This window comes from Catharus ustulatus, chromosome 17 (assembly GCF_009819885.2).
Source record: "Catharus ustulatus isolate bCatUst1 chromosome 17, bCatUst1.pri.v2, whole genome shotgun sequence".
Classification (NCBI taxonomy): Eukaryota; Metazoa; Chordata; class Aves; order Passeriformes; family Turdidae; genus Catharus; species Catharus ustulatus.
In genome coordinates this window covers 14,127,876-14,153,622 of record NC_046237.1, presented here as the reverse complement: position 1 = coordinate 14,153,622, position 25,747 = coordinate 14,127,876, and the positions used below count along the sequence as shown (strand labels likewise).

Genomic DNA, 25,747 nt, shown 5'->3' with positions numbered 1-25,747 from the left:
ATGGAAATAGTGGGTGGCAGGCTCAAAACAGAAGTGAGATATTTCTGAAGTGGGAGCAGGACCTCCTTCTTTCTCTTTGGCATTGAGTTTTTAATCTGTTGGAACAATTCCCTGGATTTAAGCAGATTTATTCTGCAGTTAACACTTCATCAGAACGCTGTTCATGGGGCTTTGTAAGCTTAGCTCTAGAGCTCTGCAAGAGAAATCCTTTCAAATAGTGGAGTAGGTATATGCAGCCTGGCAGGCTAAAATGGCCCCTCTGATCAATTTTGATGGGGAAAATCAGTGCAACTTCTCAACAAAATATTGTAGTAGAAATACCTGATGAAGTCAAATATAGTTCCTGCAGCTTAGGGCGCACAGGCTCGCCTTGTGTCTGGTGTTTTCAGGTTGTGATTGGTGTATTAAAACTTCTGTGACAGCAAGACCTAATATACCCTCTTTGTCTGACCATTAGCTGGGATGGTGGCATTTTTCTTATGCTGTGATGGTATTTCCAGCCGTATCTACTGCAGAAATAATATGACATTAAAATGCCAACCAGTTGCAATAGTTTGTTTTGTGATTGTTCCAAAAAGGAACAATCTCCAAAAGGAGATTCACTCCAAAAAGGAGTTAAAAAAGCAGGTGGTTTTGGATTCATGGAAACTGGATATGGTTTCAGTGTACAGGTGCTATTTATTTGTGTTTTGTTACCTGTGTTTTGTTGTGTTTGCATATTTATTGACAGAATTAATTTCTTGCCATTTTAGGCTGATTTAGCACCTTGCTAAACATTTCTTTACTGAATTGTAAAGATAAACTTCACTAACTTCAACTCATAAACTACTCAAGTAAACTGTGCTTTTGAATTGTGTTTAACATCTGCTCTTGACCTGCAGAAGGGCATCTAGTCACAGAAACATGTCATTGTTTCCAGTTCATTAAATAAAAGCTATGACCTTTATCTGCAAATCCTTGAGATATTTGGAGTTTGAAAGAATATGGGAGGGGAGTGCTGGTATTGCACTTGTGTGAGCACATAGTTTCAAGGACCTTGTGTCTCCCTGGGGGCACCTTGCTCCTGAGCAGGACACAGAGCTGTGCCTGAGATTAAATTGGACTCTTGAGGTGCTGAGGAGGTGTTTCGTGGTAGGGTGAATTACTATTATTTTACTTTTAAAGTGTTACTATAGTCCAGAGGAATTGTGTTACTGAGGTTTCACAGGTAACTGAATGTCCTGTGCTCCGTGACCTCTCCACTAGTCAGCTAAAGCTCATTAGCTGAAATTGCTGTGGATAAGGCTAAACCCATGCTTTGGTTCCCTCCTGGTGACTTAAACCAGTGTGATGTTCTTTACAATAGGGTTTGGCACCTAATTGTACCCCTGACTAATGCTGTCTTTCTTACATCTTACAGTACAACTACCCTTTTTCAGAACATTTTAAATATTTTCTGAGGATTTTTTAAGATACCACAGCTCTAACATTGCAATACTGGGCATGGGGTATATAATGCAGGTGCCATTTTCCAAAAGGATATGGCAATGAAGCTTGGGAAAGGAGGAAAAAAAAGTAATGTTGAAATGAATAAAATTAATACAGAAGTAATTAGGGCTTTCATTTTATGTCTGAGATGTCTGCATTGGCTTAAATTTTACTTAAAGGTTGATATGGGAGAAATGTACAAGTAATGTTACAGAAAGGAACAAGTAAAAGTATTTGATCATTTCTCTCCAGGTGGGTGTTGGCAAGCCAGCTGTCTTTAGAGAAGGTATTGTCAGGCTTTTGTAGGGTTGTGGCTGGTGTTCTAATCCTTGCTGTTTGTCAGGCTTTGGGAAGTTCCTTCTCTGGACAGCATATGTGGGCAATGGGAGTTGTGACTGCTCAGAACTGTTCAAATGGGCTCTCAGTAATTTTTGATAAAATCTCCAGGCTGTATTACTTTATGTTGCATATTTTGCGGGGGGGTTTTGGTAATAATGGGTTGAAAGAGTATTAATGGGTCAAGATCTGGATAATTTTTGTGACTCAAGGAAGGAGAGAGGCACCAAGATTTAATGGGCAAGGCTGCCTTGCTGTTTCTCTGCAGCACAAAGTGTGAGAATAAATAACTTCTGTGATCACAAGGAACAGCAGTGTTTCAGTGCACTGGGGAAGAAGCTTCTACAAGGACTTCAGATGCTGGCTGAAGTACACATGGATGTACAGGCAAAGGGGAATTATTGTCAGGTGCTCTTCTGCTATATCCTAGACATTTGCTCTTGAACTAAATCAGACTGGATGATACACTACTTAGATCTTGTGCAGTTTTCCATGTGTTCTTTTTGTGGAAAATAATGAACATTTTTCAGAGTTGGCAATCAATTTAATACTAAGCCTGGTTTGTTTGTTTTTTTTTTTTTGCTATATTAACATCTGCCCTGAAAACTTTACCAGGAGATGAATTTCTGCTCCAACTATGCCTTTAATGTGAAGTATCTGAGTCAACTCCTTATTTATTATAAAACAGTTTTAGAAAGGGAATTTTAAAATAGTTCTGATGTGTTCATTTTAATTTTTTTTTTTATTCTGGCCTGTGATATTTTCAGGTTAAAAATCACGTTGATACCACTTGCAGCCAGGGAATTTCCCATTGGATAGCAAGAAACTACTTTTGCAATGAGAATGCTGTGTAATGGTATTCTGGGCTAGAATTCACATCCTTAGAGATTTTCAAATCCTAAGGCCCTGAACAACTGGATTCAGCTTTGAAATTACTCTTGCTTGGAGACTAGTCTCTCCTCCAGAAATCTCTTCCAGCCTACATGGTTCTGCAGTTGCATCCAGGTCCCATAAACAGAAACCTTGCCTGTGTTCCTGCTGTGCTGTCCTTACCTGAGAAGGAGGCTGTGAGCAGGCTTCTGAGAAACTTCTTCTTCATTCTTAATTGACTAATTAGTTTTAGACTTTGGTGTTGTCAGCTTTTCCTTCATTGTTGCTTTGGTGTGGTACATCCTTATCTCATGCTGATTTCTAGGGAATGAAATCAGGAATTGATCTGCTGTAACCAAGTCTTTCTAAACACGGAGGGGTTAAACATGAAACTTATGTGATGGTTCAGCTTTATTCAGGACTGGAGTATTAGAATCAAATCAGTTGTATTGAGATCTGCGACAGCAGACAGATGGTATGTATGCCTCATAAGAGGAGGAGGGGTTTGCCTACAGAGCGCAGATGCTAGCCAGCCCCTGATGATAAAGGGCAGGCAGCTATTAGTCACTGAGCTGACCAGTGACCAGTCATAGCCAGCCAGGTTCCAACTCAGACTCGTTTGAGAGCCTGTATAAAGAGCTGTAGCCACCAATAACATCTTTGCTGCACGAAATTCAGAGTGTCATGTCGTCTCGTGTCTCCCACCATTGTGACATGATCTTCAGTCAGTTTTGAAAGAAGTAAAATCTTTGTATTTTAATATCTTCAGGGGTCTGTTTACAATAGCTGCTAGTCGACAATTGCCCTTGGGATCGTGGATTTCCGTTGTAAGATACGTGATTGAAACTGTCTTAAGCTTGTGAATGTTTATTATATTCCAAATGTACAAAACTGAATTTCACTTCCTAGGAACCACCTTAACTTGCACTGTTATTTCTTAATGAAAACTAAACTCTGAGTTGATCTAACCCATGGACTTTGGCACGGACAAGTTTGGGTGAGGAAAAAAGAAGTTATTGCTTTTACCCAATAGATATTGCAAGCAAAAGCTGTGCAGATTCAGCTTCCCTTTCTAAAAACGGCTCTTTTTTTTGGTATAAGTTGTTTACCCAGTCCAGTTCACACAGTAGATAGCTTCAGTTTCTGATTTTGGTCACTCAGATTTTAACAAGAATCAGTGTAGGGGTGCATGAGGAAAGGGAGGGAAAGAAGGATGTAGAAAAAGGGAAACTGAAGTTCTGTTGGCATTTTAAGAAGGCAAGGGCTTGGATCTTACAAGTCTAGGAGGATGTGCCTGCTGGGTTTTTGCAGATCTCAGGCAGTAATGACCAGAACTTTTGCAGGAAAAGCTAAACTCACAAGCAGCCAGAACCAGGAACATCCACTGGAAGTCTGTAGAGAACAAATTGGGTTTGGGTGAACGTGGAAACCTGGTAAGTAAGGTTTCTTCCTTAGGCCTATCTGACAAAATTTAGGAAGGTGTGTTTGGTACAGAGTGCCATCTGCCTTCAGAAAAGCATTCCTTATTCTGTGAAAAACATCACTTGCCTTCTAATGGTATTTTAGGTATTTGCTTTATATGCAGTTTTATAACTGACTTCAAACACAAGTCATTCTTACAAGTGATGTTTGGCTTAAGTAGCTGGTGGTTTCTGTCCCATGTCTCTGTGCACATGCAGGTATTTGCAAATTGCCCCTGTAATTTGTAAGGGAGGATGCTTAAGAGTGGCTGAAAGAAAATGTGGTCCATTGCTGTGTCACAGGATCACAGACGAGTTTGGGTTGGAAGGGACCTCAAATATGTCTGCCATGGGCAGGTACATCTTCCACTAGACCAGTTTGCTCAAAGCCCCATCCAGCCTGGCCTTGGGCACTTCCAGGGATGTTTCTACCCTCTCTGAAATAAGACATTATTACCTGTTTTATCAAAAGGCTTGTAACCATTTCAGAAACTTACAGCATGAGTGTTCATGCTGATGTGTACTCAGGTATTGATTTATAGTCCTGGTTACTTGTATCCACAGAACACCATGAAGACTAGTGAGTACGTGAGTGTATTTCCTTACCTTTTTGTACGTCATCCTCAACTTAGAATGCAGGATTTGGAGGCAGTTCCAGAGGTCACTGCATGTCTGGTCCTCTCATTAGCCTGGTTCTAATGTTTAAGTGGCTGTCTGATAGGCTCCTTCAGCTCACTAAACCAGTAGAGAGCTAGCCTGGCAAAAAGTCTGCATTATATCTGCTCATGTTGCAGTCAGGCATGCCAGACATTCCCCAAGGCAGGGCTTGGGTCCTAGCTGTGAAGGGACAGAGCAAGAGAGAGAGCTTAAGGGTCAGGGTTTTATTTCAGGAGCTGTAAGATGAAACTCTAATGCTTCTATATGTCCTGAAATAATACCCTAGAGTAAGGCAACTCAAATTAGCAAAATTAGAGTTCTGTCCTATGTTCTGTTTACACTTTATCTAGGTGGGTTAAATTTATCATACTCTGAAACTAAGTGCAGGTCCCTTCATTTCATCTGGCAGTGTCCTGAGCATGTACTTTATCTGCTCCATGATTCAGCTGAAGAGCTAATGCTGCCCAGACACTTGGTTTCTTACAATCTAACCTCAAATCAAGATACTTGACAGTTTTAGAAAAAAGATGGCACACAAGGAGCCTTTTCATCAGTCAGTTCACTGATCCAAGTGAAAAATAGTCCTGGAAAAAACACTTGAGGAAGAGGGTAAGGAGATCTGATTTGCCATGTTACTGCATAATCATCAACCTGGTGCAAAGGAAGGAGAGGAAGGAAGTTCTATCTCACGTAGGGAGGGAGGAGAGGAGTGTCACTTTTGGCAGAAGTTCACAATTGTATTAAATGAGTAATGAAATCACCTCCTGAATTGGTCCTGAATTTTCTGTCCTGTATCCATTACTGGTTTTAACTGTGCTAAGTGAAGTTGGCTCTTCTATCAGGAGGGATATGCAATTCAGCCTGACACACAGAAGGATGTTTTCTTCTTGGAAGCAAATTCACAGACTGGAAATGATGGAAGGGACAGCTGTGTGGCAGTTGCAATGGGTCTGAAGATACTTGAGAAGAGGTTGTCCTTCAATGACACAGGCTGGGCCAAAAGGAAAGAGCTTGTTCTGGGAAGCTCCAGGAGCAGTGCTACATGCATAAGAGGAATATTTCATTAATGAAGAAGGGGTAAAAAAAGCATATAATAAAAATCTTATTTTAGCAATTTGTTTTTCATACAATGTGTTCTTAAAATTCGTGTCAGTCCTGTGAATGCCGCTTTTGCAAGCTATCTGCAGCTAGAGCAGATAAAGATAGTGAAACTGCATCCTGAGACTTATGTCTGTCTTCTATGTACTTCGATATTGTTATTAATCATCATATTTAATATTGAACAATATGTATTTACTGTAATAAAACTTACAGACTCTCCCATGTCCGCCATGGTGGGTAACTTGGAGCTGTTGAAGTGTTTGATCAGCATTTGGCTGGAAGTATACTACTTTTTGATGGCCAAAATCCATTTTTTCATGTTTGAGTGAAGAAAAGAATGGGGTTGCTCTATGAAGACTTTAGAATTGTTTAAATCTATATACATATACAGCACAGTGAAAGGCTCTTCTTTACCTGAATGAGCTGGACCAGAAGCATTTGTTTCCTTAGCTGCTGAGAAGCATAACTACTTGTTCTTTCTGAACTTTGCACATGTCTGTGATGATTTTAAAGTTTGATTTATCCAGACTGCACATGTATTTGTGTGTGTGTGTATGTACACTGTACATGCCAAGAGATCACCTTCACTAGTGAATATGTTAGTTACTACATCAGGTTTAAGTTGTTCAATTTATATATTTGAGTGAACATGAAGTTTAAGTGCAAGTTACTCTACAAATTTTTTCTTATGCATTTGATTTCAATATTTTTCTTCTGTCCCAGTAGCACCCCACACAAATTAACTAAAAAATATCAAAATTGCCTTAGAAAATATGAAAACTGGGATCTGACTAATTCTTTGTTTAGCTATACAATAACTTAAATACTGATTCGTCACAGACCACAGGAAGGCTCAGTTTGGTGTAATGGTTATATTATGGAATGGTTTGGGTTGAAAGGGCCCTTAAGGGTCCACCTTCCACTAGACCAGGTTGTTCCAAGCCTGTCTAACCTGGCCTTGAATCACTGCAATTTAATGTTTAGTAACTGGTGAAAATGCAGTTTTTTCAATAAGATGAATAAAATGCAAAATCAGCATTAAATTTCGGTAAATTGAAATGTGATATTTAATGATAAAAATCATTGTTCAAATCTCATTTAAACAGATTGCCAATTCACCTTGCTCTGGAACACTTTACTTTGCTCAATGCAATATTATTCACATGTGATTAATTTTTTTTCACCTAAAGTGTGAAAACACAGTCCATTAGTAGAAAACGTGGCTAAAATGAAGCCAGAGCAAGCTTGAAAGTAAAGCTGCAGAGGAAACTGAAGGCTCTGGTGGAAAGCAGTCAGCTTTCATCATAAGCTGCTTAAGAGCATTTTCCTGCTGAAGACAGCATTTTCCCCACTTGCCTGATGTTGCAGGGGCGGGCGTGTGCTGGGGAGCAATTGAGGTCAGCTGCACATAGTGAGTGCTGAAAGCTGAGGACACAGCACAGGGAAGAGATGGGAGGAGGAGAAGGTGCTGTGGCTGCCTTAATGGTGACAGTGCTGATGAAAAGCTGCATTGTTTTGGTTTGGACAAACATCTAGCCAAAACCCTCAGTACCTGGGTGGGACTTCCTGAACTGTGGGGCTAGTGGAAGTAGGTGAGGAGTAGTAGTAGATGTGAAAGTGTCTTGGAACAGGTCCGTTTGAACGTCCTTCACCATGAAACTGAAAAGAAGGGCTCTGTGGTTCAGTCTGAGCCGAGTGAGCTCTGACACTGGGTCACACAGGTGTTGCTTTTGAGTGATGCCACTGGGCACTAAAGGACATAGAACATCATGTGAGTAACATGACTGGTGGTAACAGTCACTGCTTATTTTAATTTGCCTTGGGAAGAAGAGAAATGCTGCAAAGCCATTTGAAGGAGATACCATGATCAGAAGAGACTCCTTCAAAGCCAATAATTTGCACAATTTTAATTAGAGAAATTTCCCATTCCAGTTTATATCCTGGGTGTCCCCACTCTGAAACTTCTTGGACTGTCCTGCATAGGGGAGCTCAGCATAGAACAGTGTTTTCATGGGCACTGGTCCAAGTAATGTAAAACACTTTAAAGACTTTTACAGCATTTCTGCATAATCATCCCTATTGTCAATGCCTGTTAATTCAGGCTGTCACCAGGAACTGTGTCATGCTTGCTGAGCTCAGTTACACCCATGACAGTATGATACTGCTTTTAATTAAAATTGGTTTCATCCAGAATTAATGGAAAGAGTTTGAAAGAGATATCATGATCAGGAGAGATGGCACAGACCTTTTTCCTACAAAACTATTGTTAAATGTAGGTCTTGTTTAAACACCTTAGAAATTATATGCACCAGCTGACATTTCTGTCCTAGGTGTAGCTCAGATTTCAGGGATGTAAAATCATGGTGGGTTAGGAAGCTGCTATTGCTTTGCTCGAGTGCAGTGATGCCTTAAAGAGCTACAAATAAAACAACACACTTCTGAGACAATGTTAGTATAGGAGGTAATATAAAGGCTGGCCTTTATTCGGGGCCTCCATGGGCAGATATGGGAAAATGCCCACCCCTGCATAGGGTGAATCCAGTTTTGCAAGTTTAGCAAATTAGCATATTTGACAAGAATCCCCGATTAGAAGCACAAGTGATGAGGTAATTCCTCCCTGGTTCTACTCTTTTCTGAATTCCCCCCCCCCCCCGCTTAGATAAGAGCTAAACTTTGTTTATGAAAATGTGTCTTAAAGAGCTGGTTTCAACCTTGGCTCCCAGAGAGCCTAACCTTGGGCCTCTGGGCTTGCAGCCTCTGGAATGTGTTTTGTCTTTCTGCCTATCAGAATAGGGAAAAGTACTGGAGTTAACTAGGAACTATGTAGCTATGCAACAATAGTCTACAGAGCTATGAAGATAGATATGTGAAGGAAATATAATAAAAGTAAAAATAATTTTGGCAACAGCGGAAGCTGTGACTGTACTGGTGAAGCAGAGCACAGTTTCTTTCTGTAGGTATACAGTTTGTCTTGGAGGTGGAGCACCATGTGGCATGTTCCCAAAAATACATGAGATGGAATGCAAAGTGAGTAACCTTGGAAAATACTTTGAAACTGAATTTGGGCCCGTTGCCTGTTTCTCTGCAAGTTTATCATGTCAGCCAGCATTTTAGTATAGAAAACGGAATAGCCTGTGCAGGTTTTGGGAAGCACACTGCTGTCCAGAGGCTTGCGTAGGGCAGAGGAGCAACAGAACAGGAATGCCCAAGGGTCTCAAGGCCCATAAATGAAAGTTAGCTGAGATCTGTATGCCAAGACTGTGATCTGCCCTGCCAGGCTGAGGAGTCCTGCCAGGCAGCTGGGTTTCCCATCTGTGGGAGAGTGACAGAACGTAGGAAACCCCTTATAAAGAAAGGAAGAAGATGCAGTGGAGAGCTGCACAGCACACATGGCTGAAGAAGTAAATGCCTGAGCAGCAAACCTGCAGACCATGGCTAGTGTTCTTTGTTTTTGGCATGGGTTGCAAATTGTGAGTTTGTTCCACTTCCTTTGCATACATGGGAGCAGCACTTCTGCTCTCCATCTTATAAGACGTAGCTGGCTTGTCAGGGAGTGGTTCTCAGGAACATTACCCCCATTGTCATGGCTGTGAGTCCCTAGAGAGTAGCTTCTTCAACTTGCTTCTGTTGTCTGCCAAATGAGGGAGCATATCTATAGGTATATGTAATGCCATGTTTTGTAGCATAGCCTGACAACTGATGAGTGTAATTTTGCCTCAGTGTGGTTAACATACAAAGCAAGAGTGCAAGTGGCTATGGAGGTAACAAATTATAAGCTGTAGTGAAAATTGAGGTGAAAAACCAAGAGTTTTTAGCCTCTGAATGCAAGGTTTTGTTGCCCTGAGTTCCTAAATAGTATGGAAGGATTGTACCTCCATAAGAAAACAGATTTGATTTCAAGATGCAGCTCTTGCAGCTCATAACCCTACAGGAAGCAGTTGTGTCAGAGCTTCAATGACCAGAAAGTGAAGCCTCAGAATCTACAGATATTGCAGTTCACACTCAGTGGATTAAGGCCTGTAGTACTCACGCTCTTGACTTACTGAACTTCACTCAAATTTCTCTTTTTTTTGTATTGAAATTATGTAAATTGAGAGCAGCCTTGTTTTAGAGTAAGCATGCAAGCATGTATTTAAGGTCTTATTTATAAGGTTTTTTTTCTGGGGCTCACCTCCCTTGTTTTTTTATAGCATTCTGTCTTCTGCTCTGATTCTAGTCTCTGTGCTTAATGATTCACAACATCTTTCCTGGATTCTCATCCTATTGGTTTTCAAGGAGCATAGAAACTACTTCAGCATTTAGGAAACCTTTGGAAAGGGATGGATAGTTTCACTTGGGAGATTTGAGTGTATTTATAGTAATATATAAATAGAGGCAAGAGGAATACTTGCAAAGCAGGTGGTGCTGGGCCATTTATGGATTGTTTCAGGCAAACCTTTTGCTTTGCCTGTGGCCTGTCTTCTACAAAAATCTTTTCAGTGTTATGAATATTTATGCTACTTTGTTGTGATATTTTAAACTTGCTTTCAGCTTATGAAATGACACGTTTGTCTTTTTTAATAACAGGAGGAATGGAGGGAGAAAAATGTTTCCTGGGGAGACAAGTCTGCTGAGCTTTTAAAAAGTCTTTATCATGGTTGGAAGAGAGGATAGCCCAGCTCACCAACACCCCACCCTTTCCTTTGCCTCTGCACTTGGAGATGTGCTCTACAGAGGTCTCTCTATTACAAAGCTTCCACTTTTGAGAATTTTTTGTGGCTTTTTCTGCTCAAATGTACCTGTTTGCCATGTTTCAAACCAAAACACATGTTGCTGTTAGCATAGCAGGGTGCTCAGGTGAAGCCGTGGCAAATAGTCATGTAGAGCTAGTAGATTTTATGCTGTAATGACAAATTACCCAGATTTAATCTAGGGCAATGACATTGAGCTTGCTAAAACCTTGGGAAAAGTACGTGCATCTGCCAACGGAATATCCTCTGACCAGATTAAAATGAAGCCATTTTCTGGAGAGCTCACTAGTCAGTGGATTGGGAAGAGCTGGTTCAGCATGCTGAAAAAGCTGCTTGCAAGCAGTGATGGGGACCCTCTGTGCCCTCAAAAAGCCTTCAAAAAACTTTACAAGCTAGGTGAATAGACATAGAGTCAAAATGTTTAGAAAAAAATCCACTGTGTGAGGCTGTGGAGGTTTAATCTTTCTGTGTGATTTTGCTTTCAGTTGAGCAGTACTCAATGACTTCCTAGCACACCTCAGTATTTGGTTCTCACTGGAGGGGTCCTTCATAGGTCTCACTTCTGGGTGAGAATTGTTAAGAGCTGAGTAGCTTCCCAGGCTGACTGTGTGCAGACTCACTGCAGAACAAGTCTTTTCTGTGAACTTCCCTACAGAGGTTTTCACAGCTGTTTGAACCCAGCTGGTGTTGAGGAACGTTGTCTCTTCTGTCTCAAGGAAGTTTCCTTAATTCTCAGCACGCAATTCAGCAGCCCTTTTTTGTTGCTACCCAGCTTGCTTTAAGAAAGGGGCAGCACATAGTGCACATTATGGCTGACAGCAGCTTGCCCTAGAGACCTCCTTTGCTTGAGACAGCATTTGGAGCAATAGTGGACCAGGAAGATAAACAGATTAATTTCAGAGTTGTTTCAGTATTGTTTATTGTGTGCACTGTAGTTGCATCTGGAGACCTAGGTTTTTATTCTTCTCATATAATAAATGATTAACAATGTAGTGCATGGGTACAGAATGTGTGTCTGCCCTTCTCTAGACTTTGCACACTTCACGGATGTGCTTGTATTGACAGCAAACGATGTACCTGGGCAGGTTTGTGTAGGATGCATCTCAGGCCTCTCTGGGACTTTGTATAGCTCAGGGGAAACTAGAAGAAATATCTGTAAGGCTATAGCAGAGGTTTCTTTGAGCAAGCTAATGCAGAGCAACTGGTGCTCTGAGGTGTTCTTTGGTCAGCCACAGGTCAGTACAAAGGGATTATTATATTGGTGCCCTCCTTCCCTGTAGACTCTGGTTTAGGCAAAAATACAAGGTGTTGAACCCAGGACTCAGGAAAACTCCCACATGTATAAAAACCCACAGAGAAAGGTGGCTGGTATGTGCACAGTTTTTTAATTTCTTTGGGTAGAGTGGTCAACTTCTTTGTCTCTTAGGTGACCCCAGGAATAATAAGCATGACTGTCTTGCATGCCACCAGTGGGTGTCTTTTCAAATGAGCATAAGAGAAGGGATATGCTCTCCAACTAATAAGGTGAAGGTGGTCATTCTAGTACTCTGTCATCTGGCTGCACCTTATCTGCAGATAAGCTTTGTGATGCTTGTTTGAAATTCCTTTTGTGTCTGTAACCTTCATGTGATGCTGTTTTGGAGAGAACCTGGTAGATGTTGAGCTCTTGACCTGTCCCAGTATATATGGAAGTTGTAATTCCTTAGTAGAAATATTTTTTAATTCCATAGTATCTTAGAAGTATGACAGTAATGTGCTTTCCTCTGGGGCTTACAGTGCACTACATAATGGCTCTTACTCCTCTCCCAAATAAAAATTCATTGTGAAGTAAGGGGGTTGTTGCTTTTAGATTAACTGATTTCTTGAACTCTCACAACTGGTATGTTTTACACCAAAAAAAGGTCTGAAAAATAAAAATAATTGCGTTTCCCAAAGCAAAGGAGGAAAAAGAGATGGATGTTCCTATGGCTGATTTTCAGAGGGAGAGGCATTTTGGTTTGGTTTGGTTTGGTTTGTGACACTCTGGCTTCAGCCACACCACTGTTAGTCCTGGCACAAAGGGTGCAGCTTTGGACAGCATTTGGAGTGAATCCCTCCTCCCCAGCACATGTTTGTGTTGAATTAAGGTGGATTGGAACACAATTGTTCTTCTTCCCCTCTTTCTGTTCTGTGGTTAGTAGCCTGTAATATCTTAGACAAAGAATTTGATTTGTGATGATATTCAAAAGTATTTTCCTAGCACGCTCAGCTGATCCCCAGAAAGTCCACCACATGCTTACTTCTCTTCCATCAGATGAAGTTGATGACTTCATTTATTTCATCTGCAGTAATAGGTACAGTTTTCCTGAACAAGCAGGTAGTCTGCACCATCAGGTGTGATCATCTCTTGCCAGAGCCCTTTTAATGTTGCTGCAGGTGCTTGCACTAGAAATTCTTCTGTCTAGAAACATGACCAGAGTGTCTAGAGTAAAAATAAAATGCCTTGTAAACTCAGCCATATTGTTCCTCCATGTTCGTTGCTGTATTTATACTCTAAGATTTCTCCTCTGGCTCTGTGGCAGCAGCAATTTCCTATAGACATAGGCAGCTTCTTGTACTGTTGATTACAGTAATTTCACGACCATAAGGTGCACCAGACTATAAGGCGCACTTTTTTTTTTGCAGCGAGGCCCCGCCCCCAGCTCACCCCGCGTGGTTGCTGGCCGAGGCCCCGCCTCAACCTGGCAGCCATTGGCCCCCAGGCTCGCCTCCACCTGGCAGGGGCGGTGCCGCGAGCCACCGGGCCACCCTGGACCCGGCAGCCATGGGCCCCCGGGACTGCCTGGACCCAGGAGCGGGGGTGCCGCGGGGCCCCTAGCCCACCTTCATCCGGCAGCCGTGGGCTCCCGGGACTGCTTCCACCCGGGAAGGGGGGTGCCGCGGCCCTCCTAGCCCGCATTCACGCGGCAGCCATGGCTCCCCGGGACTGCCTGGACCCAGGAGCGGGGGTGCCGCGGCCCTCCTAGCCCGCATTCACGTGGCAGCCATGGCTCCCCGGGGCTGCCTGGACCCAGGAGCGGGGGTACCGCGGGCTCCCTAGCCCGCAATCACGCAGCAGCCATGGGCTCCCCGGGACTGCCTGGACCTGGGAAGGGGGGTGCCGCGGCCCCCCTAGCCCACATTCACCCGGCAGCCATGGGCTCCCGGGACTGCTTCCACCCGGGAAGGGGGGTGCCGCGGCCCCCTAGCCCACATTCACCTGGCAGCCATGGGCTCCCGGGACTGCCTGGACCTGGGAAGGCGGGTGCCGCGGCCCCCCTAGCCCACATTCACCCGGCAGCCATGGGGCCCCGGCACTGCCTGGACCGGAGAGGGGAGGTGCCTCGGGCCCCCTGGCCTGCCTCTACCCGGCAGGGGCAGTGCCGCGGGCCTCCGGGCCCACCCCCAGCCGGCTGCTGTGGCACTTCCGGCTCCCCCCACGGCTCATGGCTCACACTTCCGGTTTGTCAAATTTCGCCGCTTTGTACATCAGATAAGGCACACCGGACTATAAGGCGCACTCCCGGGTTCGAGGGAAAATTTTAGTCAAAAGGGTGCGCCTTATAGTCGTGAAATTACTGTACATCTTTTTCTTACCTTTGCTGACTCTGCACTATCTGATGGTTTGGGCTGCCAAGCTAACAGTGTTGTCTGTACATGTTCCACTGGACCAGCACTAGTTGGGGCCCTTTTTATATCTCACCTTGTACAGCAAGAGCTGCCCTGAGTTCCAGACTCATGTTCTGCCAGCAAGGAGCGTGGATGTCCACACCTCCATCTCTTGTGTGGATGTGGTTTTGGCTGTATGTCTCAGGGAAACAGCACAGCCTTGCCTTTGGTGGCAGAATGCTGGGGTTTGGGTATGTTGGGCATGGCAGGGGAAGTCAGTATTACTGCATAATAAACAGTTTTTCACTCTGCTGATCAAGTAATTTCTAGTTCATTTCCAGACATGCTATGGCTGAAATACCAGCAATGCATGGAAGTAGATGCAGTTTCTCACTTGAAAGGGGCAGTTTTCAGTGGGCAGGGCAAGGAGTAACCAGACTGACACAGTGAGACCAGCACTAGGTTTGCCTTCTGCACTTATAGGTGCTTTGTGTTGCATCAAGAACAAGCTTCTTGCCAACTTAGTTTGAAGCACAGACAAGTCTAACAAAAAATCTCTAAGCATTCTTTGATTAGCATATCTTCTAATGCTGTTTCTAACAATATGCCTTTGTTTCAGAATCCCTGTTTGCTGCTTTGAAGATTAATTGGCTCTACTTACAGCACAATGGATGAACTGCAGGATGTTCAGCTGACAGAGATCAAACCACTCCTGAATGACAAGGTAATGCTGGCTGCTGCTTTGTCCTCACAGGTGTACTTGGGATGATTTTGTGTCTGACAAGGAGCCCTAGATGCCAGAATCTGTCTACAGATTGAAGTACCTTGAATACTGAAACCTAGTAAATTCTTCCCCTCTCTAGTAATCTACCACCACCCACTCTTCTGAATTCTCAGGGACAGACAGACCATCACAATTCAGGTAATACTGGAGTCCTGGCCAAACAGTATGTTGTGCGTGTACTGAGGGTTTGCAGAGGCTGGGCAGCAATTGGAAAGGTGATCCCATTCCTGATTTGGTTTAGCTGTGGAACCTCTAATAAATTTCTCCTTGTTAGAGAAATGCTGTGTTATATTCTGTTTTTTGTTTGGTTGGTTTTGAGTTGTTGTTTTGTTTTATTGTTTGGTTTGGGTTTTTTATTTTGTTTAGAATATTCTGTCTTAAATGATCCTTTATTGTTTTGACCTGTAATACAGCCCTGTCTCCCTGGATTTAGTAATGGAGAGTCATTTCCTTTCAATGTCTGCAGAGCCCAGTTATGCAGATTTATGCAATACTGAGACTTTGGAAAATCATTGCATTGCAGTAGCTGTTTAAGTCTTTCACTCTGTCTTCTGTGGGCTGGGGAAGAGCCATCTGGGCTCACTGGAAGGAGAGCCACACTGGATTCTGCCACAAACTGTTGTTGAGAGTGCCTAAGTTCATTACAGGCACCCCAACAAGATCTAGCATCTTGCATCTGCAACCTGTGATGATGAGCAATGTGGTTTGATCATTTTCCGTAGCTCACAGCCAAGTCTAATGGTGTGGGAAGGAGTTCCTAAGGCTTTGCTGTTTGATGGCTGATGATCAAGAACTGGCTTGTGCTGCCAAGGGGCTGTCTGTGCTGCATTGTCCACTCACTGTATGCTTGCAGTTCCCCACAAAATGAGTGGAATCTCTGGAATTCTGCTGTGTCTTAGTCCATACGATTAGTTTTGGCTCATTTCTTTAGTGTTCTGACATATCTGTTTAGTATCTGTGAAATCTGAAAACTCAGCTGAAATCTGTAGTCCAGCTGCCTTTCTGACAGGCTAGTGCTGAGTACTGAGCTACCATTTTAAAAAAAAAGTGTCCTGGAAGAGTGAGTCTTGAAAGTACAAAATCAGTATAGATCAGCAAACAAAAATGCAGAATACAGGCTTTGAGGACAATTTGTAATTTCAAAACAAGAGATAAACATTTACAGAAGACAGGCTTCTTAAATGCAGTGGCCCAGATCTTGCTGGTGATTCTCCTGGGATTTTCTATGTTTGAATTCAGCTGGGTAGATTGCCATTCTTTCAGTCAGCTGACCTAAGTAGGAGGCATTGAAGCATGCCAAATCTAAGTGTTTTTCACTTTATAAGTTTCCAGTCTTTCTGTCAAGTATTGCCTGGTCAGCCACATCCAGTCCTTTCTGTGATGTCAGTTGTGGTTCAAATGTGCAGTGCTCACCCAAACAGAACAGCAAGTGGTGTTAACCAGGGTGCAGAAGGGCTCACAGAGAGTGATTACTTCTTTGCTTGACTCAGTGTTGAAGTTACAGGAAATAGATACTATCTCAGTAGGGAGAAATATGAAAGGTAGCTCCAGAACCATCCTCAGTATTGCATGGAAAGAGAAGTTTGCTGTGGCTCTCCTTTTCACACTTTGTTTTAACAAAATGTGGGCCTAAGGGAGCAGCCACCTCAAGGTCTGGCCCTTATTAAGGCTTTCTTTCACACTTCACATAATACATGTGTACTTTTTAGACATAGTTTATGGAGTATGAGGGTGTGGTACAATAACTGCCGTTCTGTGCAACGTATCAGAGTCCAAAATTTATTGAGCTAGCAGTTCACTAAGCTTTTTACTGACCAACCCACTTTAGGAGTTTGAGCCAGCATGGATTAATGGCCAGAAATAGCACAGTAACACTCTTAAGGTGCTAATGAGTGAGTGCTCATGGACTCCTTAGATACAAAGGCTACTGTACACAGAGAAGGAGCTCTGGTGTCTCAAACTCTGAAACCAGTGCAATTACCAGTGGAAGTGGAAATGGGTTGCATCTTGTTCACTTGTCTGAACTGTAGGTAATGCCACTGTGGACCACTCAGTCCAGACTTTGTTCTACCTCAAATCAGCAAAAAGTTACAACCTTAACTTTTAAAGACTATAAACACTATTTTGTTTGTGTGTAACTTAAGCCTACTATCAACTGCAGGGAAGTAAAATACATTGTGTTTGTTCACCTCATTCAGACTCACTAAAATGCGGTGACTTTTTACTGGGGAAGCAAAGGAACTTCAAATGTTCCCATTTAGTTGAAAGAGAGAGAAAAAGAGAGTATTGCCTGATCAGAAAAACTATCCCAGTGACAATTATTCTGGCACCTTTTATTCCTATTAATCCAGCCTCAGTGAAAAGTTACTGAAATGCCAGAGTTGGAATCAGGAAATGAAATGGGCAGCCCTTAGGCTGGATTGAGTCAGACAGCTCTGTGCGTTGAGGTGTACCCATGGCATGTTCAGAGGCCTGAGAAACTTGCCTTAAAGTTTCTCAAGTTAAGACAATGAATAAATGGTTTAAAGTCAGATTTTCAGTGTGTTAAAATCAAGTATGTGGGAGTCACAGTATGTCAGCATGTCACCTTCTTTTGCCTCATGGTACACTTTGACAACAGGCAGCTCAGTTCAGAGCCTCATTCCTTTCTTTGTGTCATTTCCTCCCCACTCGCTTGGGGAATCTCAGACTTTTCTAATTAGAAATTCAGATCCCCTTCTTTTTTTACTTAGCATGCACCATCAAAATCCAGTGCTGTGTACAGAAGTTTCTTATTTCTCCATAAAGAAATGGGTGACTGAACTGACCTGCTTCACAAGCTGGTGGTGGGTGTCAGAAATCTCAATTAATTTCAGGATCTCAAACTAAAATAAGAGGAGACTGCTTTATATTTTCTTTTCCTCAATCCTGAGGATTTAGTGGGTTTTGCTATGTCCTCCACAAAGCATTGCCACCGTTCAGTACTTAACACACAGGAGGAAAAAGGGGAGTGGATTCTTAAAACAGATTTGCAGATATCTCAACTTAAGTGTCTCAAAGTGTTGAACATAGGTAGCAACCCTTGTTCTTACTAACCAGGCAAGGCTTTGTGGGTAGGAAAACACAGCCAGGTGTTTACCCATGGAGATGAATGAGGGTGCTCAACCAGAAGAAATGTTTGGAGTTTCTGTTGTCCATATATGATCCTAGTTTTCTCCTAGTAATTTTAGTATTAAGGTGCTGTGTTGATTTGGCACAGCGTGGTATTTTGGTAGCAGAGGAGAGCCACAGGAGTAGCTTCTGTGAGAAGCTGCTAGAAGCTTCCACCATGTCCAACAGAGCCAATCTCTGATGGCTCTGAAAATGGACGTACTGTTGGCCCAATTAGAGAGGTTGGTAAAGCTCTAAATGACATATTGTCCCAGTTTGAAAGACAAGTGTGTGCAAGGGAAAGCAGCTCCCCACCTTGAAATGGAGAAAGTAAATCCTCTCCCTCTGAATTAGTACAATTTTGAAATTAAGGGGCTCTCAGGCAGAGGTATGGGGACAGGAATAGCAGTTCTTTACTAGTATGTACAAGAAGGCAAAGCAAACAGCAGCAGCAATGGCACGGACAGCACCCAGAGCAGGAGCCCGGTCCCAGCTCTCGGCCGCGGGCCCTTTCCCCTTGGTGCAGTTCCCGGCACGGCCGGCAGGGAGCGCTGGCGGCTCCCGGCGGGCGGGGCGGGTGCGATGATCCCGAGCGGCTGCAGGGGGCGCTGTGGCGCGGGCTCGGGGAGCGCGCGGTGATGGCGGCTGGGCCCGGACGGGAAGGGATGGAGGAGAGGCTTTGCTCACCGACCCTGGGGCAGGGTCGGGCCCGGCGCTCCCGCAGGACGGGAAGGGATGGAGGAGAGGCTTTGCTCACCGACCCTGGGGCAGGGTCGGGCCCGGCGCTCCCGCAGGACGGGAAGGGATGGAGGAGAGGCTTTGCTCACCGACCCTGGGGCAGGGTCGGGCCCGGCGCTCCAGCAGGACGGTGGGGAACAGCAAACTGAGAGTGGGAGGGTGCCCTAGGAGGCCTGAGGAGCTGGGTCCAACAGCAGAAGAAGGGGCAGCTCGTGGCGTTGGGGTGGTGGCGGTAGCAGCGACCTTCCTCCTCCTCTGAAGCCAAGAGCGAGCGAGAGAACAGCTGCCCCCACCCTCCTTTTACCTGCTTCTAATCTCGTGGTGTAGTCCCCCTCCTCCAGAGAAACTCCCAAAAAACCAGAGAAGTTCCCCCTTCCCCCATGTCAAGGACCTAGCCATCAGTGCTTCTTAGCATGTCAATGGGAAGAAATTCCACAGGCAAAGAAGAAAGGAAAAACCAACCCCCAACACATATTTAAGAAGCAAAATTAAAACAGCACGCGCTCAGTTTTTTCCAGGAGTGGCAAGACACCACAGCTGCTGCCATCCAGGTGAGCCTTGCCTGCCTGGCCACCCCCAGCTGTGCCGTGAGAAGAAGGGCAGGGCAGTGGCAACAGCTTCTCCTTCCCAGTGCCCCATGACGAGAGGCGTTAAACAGCGCCGGCGCCTGGCGGCTGCCACTGCCCACTCGGTGGTGGCAGGGCCGTGTGGCCAGCAGCAGAAATATGGTGAGAGGCTCTCCAGCACAGAACCTGGATGAGATTGACCTCTCGGGGCTGTGGAATCCTGTAGGAATCTTTGAATTAGCAGAACTTGTTACCTGGAGTACCTATGAGCAGCAGTTTTTCTTCTAGTCAGAGAAGAGGAGGAAGTGAGGACATGTGAGGGAAACAACATGGAGACACCGAGGTCAGTGGAGAAAGAGGGAGAGGAGGTGCTCCAAGCATCAAAGCCAAGATTCCTCTGCAGGCCTTGTTGAGCACCATGGTGAAGCAGCTGTGACCCTGCAGCCCTTGAGGTCATGGGGGATGCCGAGATCCACTCACAGCTCATGGGAGAAGTGCTCATGCTGGAGTGGGTCGATGCCAAAGAAAGCTGTGATCCAGTGGGAGACCCAAATGGAGAGAGAGCCCATGCTTCCAGAGGTGGAGAGAGGGCCCTCGCTTCCAAACTAGAGCAACCTTCCTTAAAAGACTGAACCCTGTGGACAAGTGACCCATGCTGCAGCAGTACTGTGAGAACTGTGTGCCCATGGGAGGGACTCAGTTGCAGCTGTTTTGATAGGACTGCTGCTCATGAGAGTGGACCCATGCTGGAGATGCTCATGGAAAACTGTCTCCCATGGGAGGGACCCCATGGCATAGCAGAGAAAAGACTTCTCTCCCTGAGCAAACAGAAGATCTTGAGTGATGAACTGACCAAAACCCCCACACCCTGTCTCCTTGCGCTTGTCGATGGGAAGGAGGAAGGGGCTAGGGGAAAAAACAAGGTGTCTTAAAGGCTTATTTTGCTTCTCATTATCCTTCTCTGACTATTAATAGTAAATTTACTTTGCACCTTTAAATTTAAACCTATTTTGCCCTTAGTCTTTTCTCCCAGTCTTCATCTCAACTCTTTGTTAACTTTTTCCATCTCCTGCCCAGCTGAGAGCAAGAGAGGGTGAACGAATGCCTTTGGTGGGTGCCTGGCATTTGTTAAGTATCAAACCACGACAGGTGCTATGCTTAAAACACATAAGGTGTAATGCCATCTCAAGTAGTTTGTTCAGCCTTTTGCTGACAACTCTCAGTGATGTAACCTACTGTGTGGTTAGAGACAGTGTTTCAGAAAGCTCATGGGCACACGGACAGTTTCCTGCACACCTTCCAAGCTGCAGGATGCCAATTGGGTGCTGTACTGACTGTGTTTGCCTGCATGCATGGGGTCACCCTCTGGGAAGAGTCAGTGGTGAGCTACTGCACAGAGTTCCCATGCACTTGGGTTTCAGGAGCTTGCAGGTCCCTGTATCTGTCGTGAAACGATCTCATTCCTGCAGCAGTGGCTGCACAGGAGCTGACTACATGGCTTGTTTACTTGCACTCAGTACATGAGATCCCAAGAGTAGTCCTTTAGGAGTTTTGCATCCAAATTGTTAATGGGCACCAGGAGTAGACAAAACCCAGAGCCGCATGCAGCCTAGCTGAGGCCAGTGTCTTTCCTGTGTGCATCTGTCCCTGCTTGAATACTCTCTCAGCTGTGCACACAGATACTCACTTCCTTTAGCTGGTAGCCTCCTTACAGCCCTATAACCTTTGTTGTATAGGAATGGGCAGATCTTACATGGAGTTTGCTTGTACAGGTCTTGCATTTCACTGCTTAGCTGACAGCAGCCAGTCTTGACTGTGCTATAGCAGAGGTCTCTATGGTAAACTTTTATTATGTTGTTGGGAATGTTCTGAGACATTGTGCTGATCTCCTTTTTTCTTTTTTTTTTTTCTTTTTTCCTGTTTTTTGTTAACAGAATGCAGCTCGCAACTTCCAGGACTTCGACTGTCAGGTAAGACCATGTGCAGGAGACAAGGATCGGTTGGTAACTCCTCATAGCTCAGCAGTAATGTTGAGAGGGATAAAAAAACCCAAAAACCTCTGTATTTTAATTGTAGCTCCTGTTAAGGTTTAATCAATAAGAACTGGAATATATCTAGTGACAGAAATTAGCCTTCTCCCTTACATGCCAAGCAGCAGGAAAGTTCTGAGTTCTAAGGTACAGACTGCTCTGCCAAGGCTACACAACATCCACAACAGCTGGATGGCTGATCTCCTGAATAATGGTTTCTTGGAAAAATGCAGTATGCTGAGGAGCTGCAACTCTTTCGTGTTCCGTCTGGTTCACTGGCTGGGAAAGGAGGAGCTTGCATGTTCTACCTGTTTGAAGCATCCTCCTTGAGAGGAGATGGAAGTGAGAGAGCTGCCCCAGATACAGCACACTGCTTTGCTGGGCCTGTTTTGACACAGCCATGGTTGTTTACCAGGAGTTTATGGATGGTACAGAGGTGAGCCCAATGGCTCTGGTTGCTGTAGGAATAGAAGTGGTTGCTCCACCGGCATCCAAGACAGAGAACGTGCTCTGTGATATAGGCAGAGCAGAGCACTGAGATTCTGTGGGGCATTTTGTGGAGCACAGGTGCATTTCTCATACCAGATTATCCTGCTGCCTTCTCACTGAGCATGTGGGTATGCAGCTAGTAGCTGTTGTTCTCTCTAGCAGTTGCAGGCTGCTGTGTCTGTAGTGCTCTGCTCAGCACAGGGCAGGTCATACAGCACTGCTGTAGCACACCAGGGACTGGCAACACCATGCGATAAATTTAGTGGAGGTCTTTTGATGTAGGTGATGCCAAAAAACCATTTGTAAACCTATGCATAGCAGGAACATAGTAAATACAGACCTGTGAAGGCAGTCCATATTTTTTCCTTCTCTTAATATCAAATACTCTTAGTGTCCACGCCATGTGGGCAGGTACACATCAGTGTACTGTTTTAGCTCAATTAATTGTGAGTTTTAGTATCTTAATGCCTACAAGTATATAAAAATCACTATAATCACATTATAACTTTAGTGACTGATCTGGAAATCAGCAATAGTGTTAAGCAATGTTTTTTTCTTTTGAAATAAACGTAGACAATAGGTTTAAAACACTTTACTGTACGGTCATGTCTCTATCTTCTCTGTTAACTTTAGAGGTAAAGTGTGCTCCCATGTCAGGTGGGTAATGAGTAAAAATAGTTGCAATGTCTTTGAGGAAGTGAAGCCAGCAGAGGCTCTTCCTGCTGAGGTCTGTGTGCCAGGATTGGGAAGAATATAAATATTTTGTGTATTGGCCTCTGCTGGCAGTCCTCTACTGACCCACCAAAGCTCTGGGCATGCCCATGCCTCACCTGTCTGTGAGCAGCATGGTGGTGGGAGCCAGAGTGGAGTGGGAAGGTGGGAAAGGACTCTGTCATAGAGCTGTGTGTAACTGCTGCCTCTTGGCTCTACACTTTCCTACACTTTCCTTCAACAAGGAAAGCCTCTTTGTACTTTTCTTTAAACAGAATCTCAGATTTGAGGCTGGATTTCCAGTTACAGTGCAATGAAGTTCTCAATCAGCTTCCAATAGCAGCAATATCTGCAAGGGACCTGGTGGATTTTAAGGCAAAAATTAAAAAATTTGTGAGATGAATTTTATTATCTTATACAGTGTAGTGTTTGCAATATGAGACCATGGCATCAGTGATGTGAGACCTGTATTTCAGACCTATTTCTTTTTCTAATAGTTTAAAAAATGCTGTTTTAAATGGAGTTAAAGCTGTTGCTTTGACTGGGACTGACCACATCCCGAACTGTGCTTTCAGGGCTGCAGGCCATGTGGTGAGGGAAAGGTGGACCTCTGTCAGCACTGTTGATAACCCTGTTGGCAGTGCAGGTCCAGTTTGAGCTCCACAGTAAAAGACATTGACATATTGGAACAAGTCCTGTTTCATCTGTCTGTGTTACTGTGTGGCCTTGGCCATGAGGTCATTTGCTGTAAGTCTATCCAGAATTTCACAGAGTATGCTGAGTTGGAAGGGACAAGGATCATTGAGTCCAACTCTTAAGTGAATGGCCTGTATTGAACCCACCATCTCTGGTGTTATTAGCACCATGCTCTAACCAACTTAACTCACCTCAGGGTCCCAGCTCCTTGCAGGAATGACTGATGTCCCTGCCCTAGCTTCTCCTTGGATACAGCTGGAGTAACAGCCACCTTCAGTGTCAGTTCTGTGGTGCCTTTAGACCTCCTTCTGGCTGAAATCTGGAATTTCAAAATATTCTCTACAGCTGGGCCATGCTTATGAATGGGAGAAGTGTTTAGTTTAATCCCATCTCAGGACTGTGTTGTTAGCACTGTCACTGACTCTAGGAGTTGTGTAGGGCCAGGCACACAGGTTCCCCACACTGGCTTCTGTATATTTGACGTGTTACATTTCAGTGTAACACGAAACATGTGTAATACACATGTAACATATTTGAGTTTGTAAGATCTTTCCTTTGGTGAAAAGGGATGACGCTATTGAGAATTTCTATTCATTTCCCTGTATGTTTGGTTTTATTTTTGAGTAACTTGCCAGGATCTCATCTGGGCAAAGTCAACAGCAGAAGTTTCTGCTTCTTCCTGCTTCTGAAATTTGTTAGTCTGGGGTGAATGTGTGTGAGGAAGCTTTCAGCTTTTCTGGTACAGCTGACTTCCAGATACAGCTGTCCTGATTTTCTTAAACTGTTCATATGGAAGCAACCAAAGCTAACCCTGATACATAACAGATTGCCTGGGCATCAGTTAAACAGCCCCACATAATCTGGTAACTGAAGTGGAGATGAACTAGAGAGCTAGCATCGGGGCTTAGTGGTCTTTATCAATATGAATTTAGGTTATTCTCAGAACTAAAAAGTATTAACCTCAATCTGAGACCTACATTTTACTTGAAAGCGGTATGAACCCTAATGAAGTCTAGGCTTGGCTTTTCCCAATGCCCATGGGCAGATGGTCGAATAAATGGTCTGGAATCCTTATGGACAGATGGTGTGGTGACCTGCACTGTTAATAGAGCTGTGCCTATGCTTTTATTATTATCTGCAGACCCTCTGCAGCTTTCAGAACTAGGTGTTCTGTCTTAGCCTACATCTCTCTTCTTTTCCAGATGATTTGCTTTCAATAGAAATGAAGGAATATGCTCACATATTGTAAAACTATCCAGCTAAATCTGTGTTACGTTTCAGTCTGAAATAAGCTGGCATGATATGATGAGTTGATCTTTTGAGTTGACACTTCCCTTCTGCTGCCTCTTTCCAATGGGAGGGCAGAGAAGTGTTTGGCATTCAGCACACACCATGCAGAAGGGGGCTTGGAGTGTTGAGGTGGTCTAGAAATTGGCTGAGTATTTGCAGAAAGCTCTTAAGGAGGAAGAGGTGGGAATAAGTAAGTCCAGGACATGCAGGGTTCATCTGAAACGGAAAGGAAAAGGCATGCATAAAGCCTTGGAGGAAAGAAATTACCTGGTAGAAAAATGTGCTTTCTGGCATTAATGAAAAATGTGGAGTTACTCAGTTGTTTGTTCCCAGAGTAAAACCCAGCACGATGTTTGCAGAGTTAATGTCAGACCTCGATAAAGAATTCTTTGCCACTTATTTTTACTGAAAGTGTCCCTTTTATATATGCCCATGTTTGTACTGATTAAGTTTTGGAGAAGTTCTTTTGCAAGTATGTAAACTTAAAAGTAGTTTTAAGCTTTTTTTTCTCCATTTTTAAAAGTTTACTTATCCTTGCCCAGTCTCTTTGCTTTATTTTTACTTGCTCTGGTGTCAGAGAGGGAGTGTGCTGCTAAGAGGTTATTGACGTACTCCATTGTGTGCATTTCCTGATGTTGGAGAGGCTGAATTGAATTGAAACTGTACTCATATTTTTAAACTCTGTTCAGTTTTTATTTAAGACAGCTTGTGGGTGCTACCCAATGGCATTGAATCCAAGACGTTTTAAGGCATCTTCTGTTTACTGAGCTGAAATAAAATGGAACGTTAGCATTTTTGAGGAAGAGTTTGCTTTCTGTGTTAATAATGGAAGCTGTTCTCACCCCAGATGAAACATTTTGTCTGGGATATTGAGGACCATTGTTCCTCTGATTTGTACAAAGAGTTCTTTTGTTTAAAGTCCTAGAGTGAAATTAATTAGAACACATAAGATGTTTTAATCTAGAAAGCAAGTCTATTCAATACCAACTAGGTTAATTCTGCTTCTAATCTTATTAAAACTAGCATCACCACTAAAGTACTGATTTTAACTTCTGACATCACAGCA

General features: G+C 43.9%; 1 protein-coding gene across 1 annotated transcript in view; it reads left to right on the top strand.

Moving 5' to 3' along the window:
• NDRG3 (NDRG family member 3) overlaps window positions 1–25,747 on the top strand; it is a 62,129-nt gene that overhangs the window by 12,370 nt on the left and 24,012 nt on the right. The window contains 2 exon segments of the mRNA XM_042779793.1: window positions 14,868–14,972; window positions 21,400–21,435. Coding sequence (XP_042635727.1) covers window positions 14,916–14,972; window positions 21,400–21,435 — 93 coding nt within the window. The 5' untranslated portion in view covers window positions 14,868–14,915.